This window comes from Humulus lupulus, chromosome 4 (genome assembly GCF_963169125.1).
Source record: "Humulus lupulus chromosome 4, drHumLupu1.1, whole genome shotgun sequence".
In the NCBI taxonomy this organism is placed as follows: domain Eukaryota; kingdom Viridiplantae; phylum Streptophyta; class Magnoliopsida; order Rosales; family Cannabaceae; genus Humulus; species Humulus lupulus.
Window position 1 is genome coordinate 36,783,435 of NC_084796.1, and position 2,339 is coordinate 36,785,773.

At 39.6% G+C, this 2,339-nt stretch overlaps 1 protein-coding gene across 1 annotated transcript; it reads left to right on the plus strand.

Annotated features, from left to right (window-relative positions):
- The first annotated feature begins 631 nt into the window (after positions 1-631).
- On the plus strand, positions 632-2,117 carry LOC133832081 (uncharacterized). Its single transcript, XM_062262468.1, has 2 exons — positions 632-1,318; positions 1,425-2,117. The coding sequence occupies exons 1-2, from the start codon at positions 632-634 to the stop codon at positions 2,115-2,117; spliced, it is 1,380 nt and encodes a 459-aa protein (XP_062118452.1).
- The last annotated feature ends 222 nt before the right edge of the window (positions 2,118-2,339 follow it).

The window sequence follows — 2,339 nt, forward strand, 5'->3', positions numbered from 1 at the left end:
TAAGTTGAATATTAAATATGATATTTTTATTTTCAAATATATTTGTTTTTAATAATTTAAAATTTAATTATTATAAAATTTTTATTATTATTACCTTCCTGAAGTGCGAGTTCAGCCTCTCTCTCTCTCCATGGCGAGAAGGAAGAAGACTGTGCAGAAGCTTGCTAGTGTAATCAATTCGGAGCTCCCTTCATCCAATACACCGATTGTGGAGGAAGAAAGGACGGATTTGGAGGTAGAGGTGCTTGAGGAATCGAGTGTTCCAAAGCTTCAGGATCTTGATTCTCACGATGATATTGATAAGATAGGTCGGTCCGCCTCCTGGGCAGCTGAAGTAGAAGGCCAATCTTTCCAAGACTCGGCCAAAGAAAACTGGTCTAAGTTTAAGGAATCCATTCCTAATTTTGGATACATGAAACTCCATTTTCAGGACCCGATCCTTCGAGAAGGAAAACTTGTGGCTCAATTGGATATTGATGAGATTGCAGTGGAGGCATCTTTCTGGAAATCTGCTCTAGTTTGTATGGTCATTGGGGCCAACCCACCTATGGCTGTTTTTGAAGGATTTATCAGGAGAATTTGAGGTAATCTTGGAATTGATCGCGTGGCCAGGATGAATTCCGGCTTCACTATGGTTCAATTTAGAGATGAGGCAACTAGGGATATGGTTCTTGAAGCTGGAGTGATTCATTTTGACAAGAAACCAGTAATTCTCAGACCTTGGTCTCCTGATGTTGAAACTATAAGGTCAGTTAAATCTATCCCTGTTTGGATTCGATTACCAGGTCTTGGGCTGCAATATTGGGGTGTTAATTGCCTGAGTGCTCTAGTTAGCACGATTGGCACCCCTATTATGGTAGATAAGGTCACAAAAGCAAGGACTATGATCAAGTTTTCTAGAGTCTTAGTTGATATGGAGATTGCAGAACACATTCCTATGCATATCCACTATCTAAATGAGAGAGGTCAGGTTTTGGAGCAACCCATTGAGTATGAGTGGCTCCCAACTAAGTGTACTGTCTGTAAGAAACTGGGTCACACCACTGCTGTTTGTAAGCATTCCCCAACTCTTATCAAGAAGAACTCAGAGCCTTCAACCCAGCCTAATCCTGTTACTACAACAGTTACTGAACCTGATGCTACTAATCCTGTTAGTAAGAACCAAAGCAAAGAAGAGCCTACTGAGGCTACAAAGCAGGGAGGTACTCAATCTAACCCTAGTGGATCTAAATGGGTGACCCCTCGAAAGGTAGGAATGAAGAAGTCTGTGGGTAAACCTCAAACTGAAATGCACAGGAATTCATTTAATATTTTACAGGTAAACCAAAAAGAAGTAGCTGCTGTTTCCATTCCCTCTGAAATAAATGGACAACAACAACATTTTGAGCTAGAATGTTAGGGGTTTAAATAGTAAGAATAAACAGCAAACAGTTAGTGATGTTTGTAGGAAGAATAAAGTTGGTATTGGAGCTTTGATTGAAACAAAATTAAAAGGAGATAGAATAAGGGATCTTATGAAATCTTCATTTGTTGGTTGGAATTATTACAGTAGCACTGTGGTGGAGGGTCGGATTTTACTCATTTGGAAAGCTAATATGATGAAGATTGAAATCATTCAGGAAACTCCTCAATTGCTTCATTGCAGAGTTTATTTTGCTAATGTGAACTTGGCTTATTGTCTATCAGTCATCTATGGCTTGAATCAGCTGGAGACAAGAAAGATTTTATGGTCTGACTTAGCTAATGTTCAGAGACCAGTTACCCCTTGGCTCATTATGGGAGATTTTAATGCAGTCTTCTATACTGATGATCGTCTTGGTGGAAGATCTATTTCTGTTAAAGAGATGGAGGATGCTAGACATTGGTTGGCTTTGGGAGAGGCTACAGAAATGAAGACCTTGGGACCTAAATACACTTGGACCAATAAACAAGATGGAGGAGCTCGTATATATTCCAAACTGGATAGAGTTTTCACTAATGATAGCTGGTTTGATAGCTTTCCTTTAGATGTATCTTATGCCCAATGGGATGTAATCTCAGATCATTGCTACTTGTTGATTAAACAGGGGGATATCCAAAGTAGGGGAGTGAAGCCTTTTCGTTTTTTCAACATGTGAGCTGCTCATGATAAATTCAGGGAAGTAGTTCTTCAAAATTGGGCTCGCCCTTTTGAGGGGCTGGGGCTATTCCGTCTTGTTGGTATGCTCACTTGGCTTAAGCATACTCTCAAAAAGTTTAATTGGAGAACTATGGGCGATGTTACTTATAAGTATGAGGAAAGTAGAACTAAATATCAGATGGCCCAAAATGAACTCTATTCTGATCCTCTAAATGCTGAG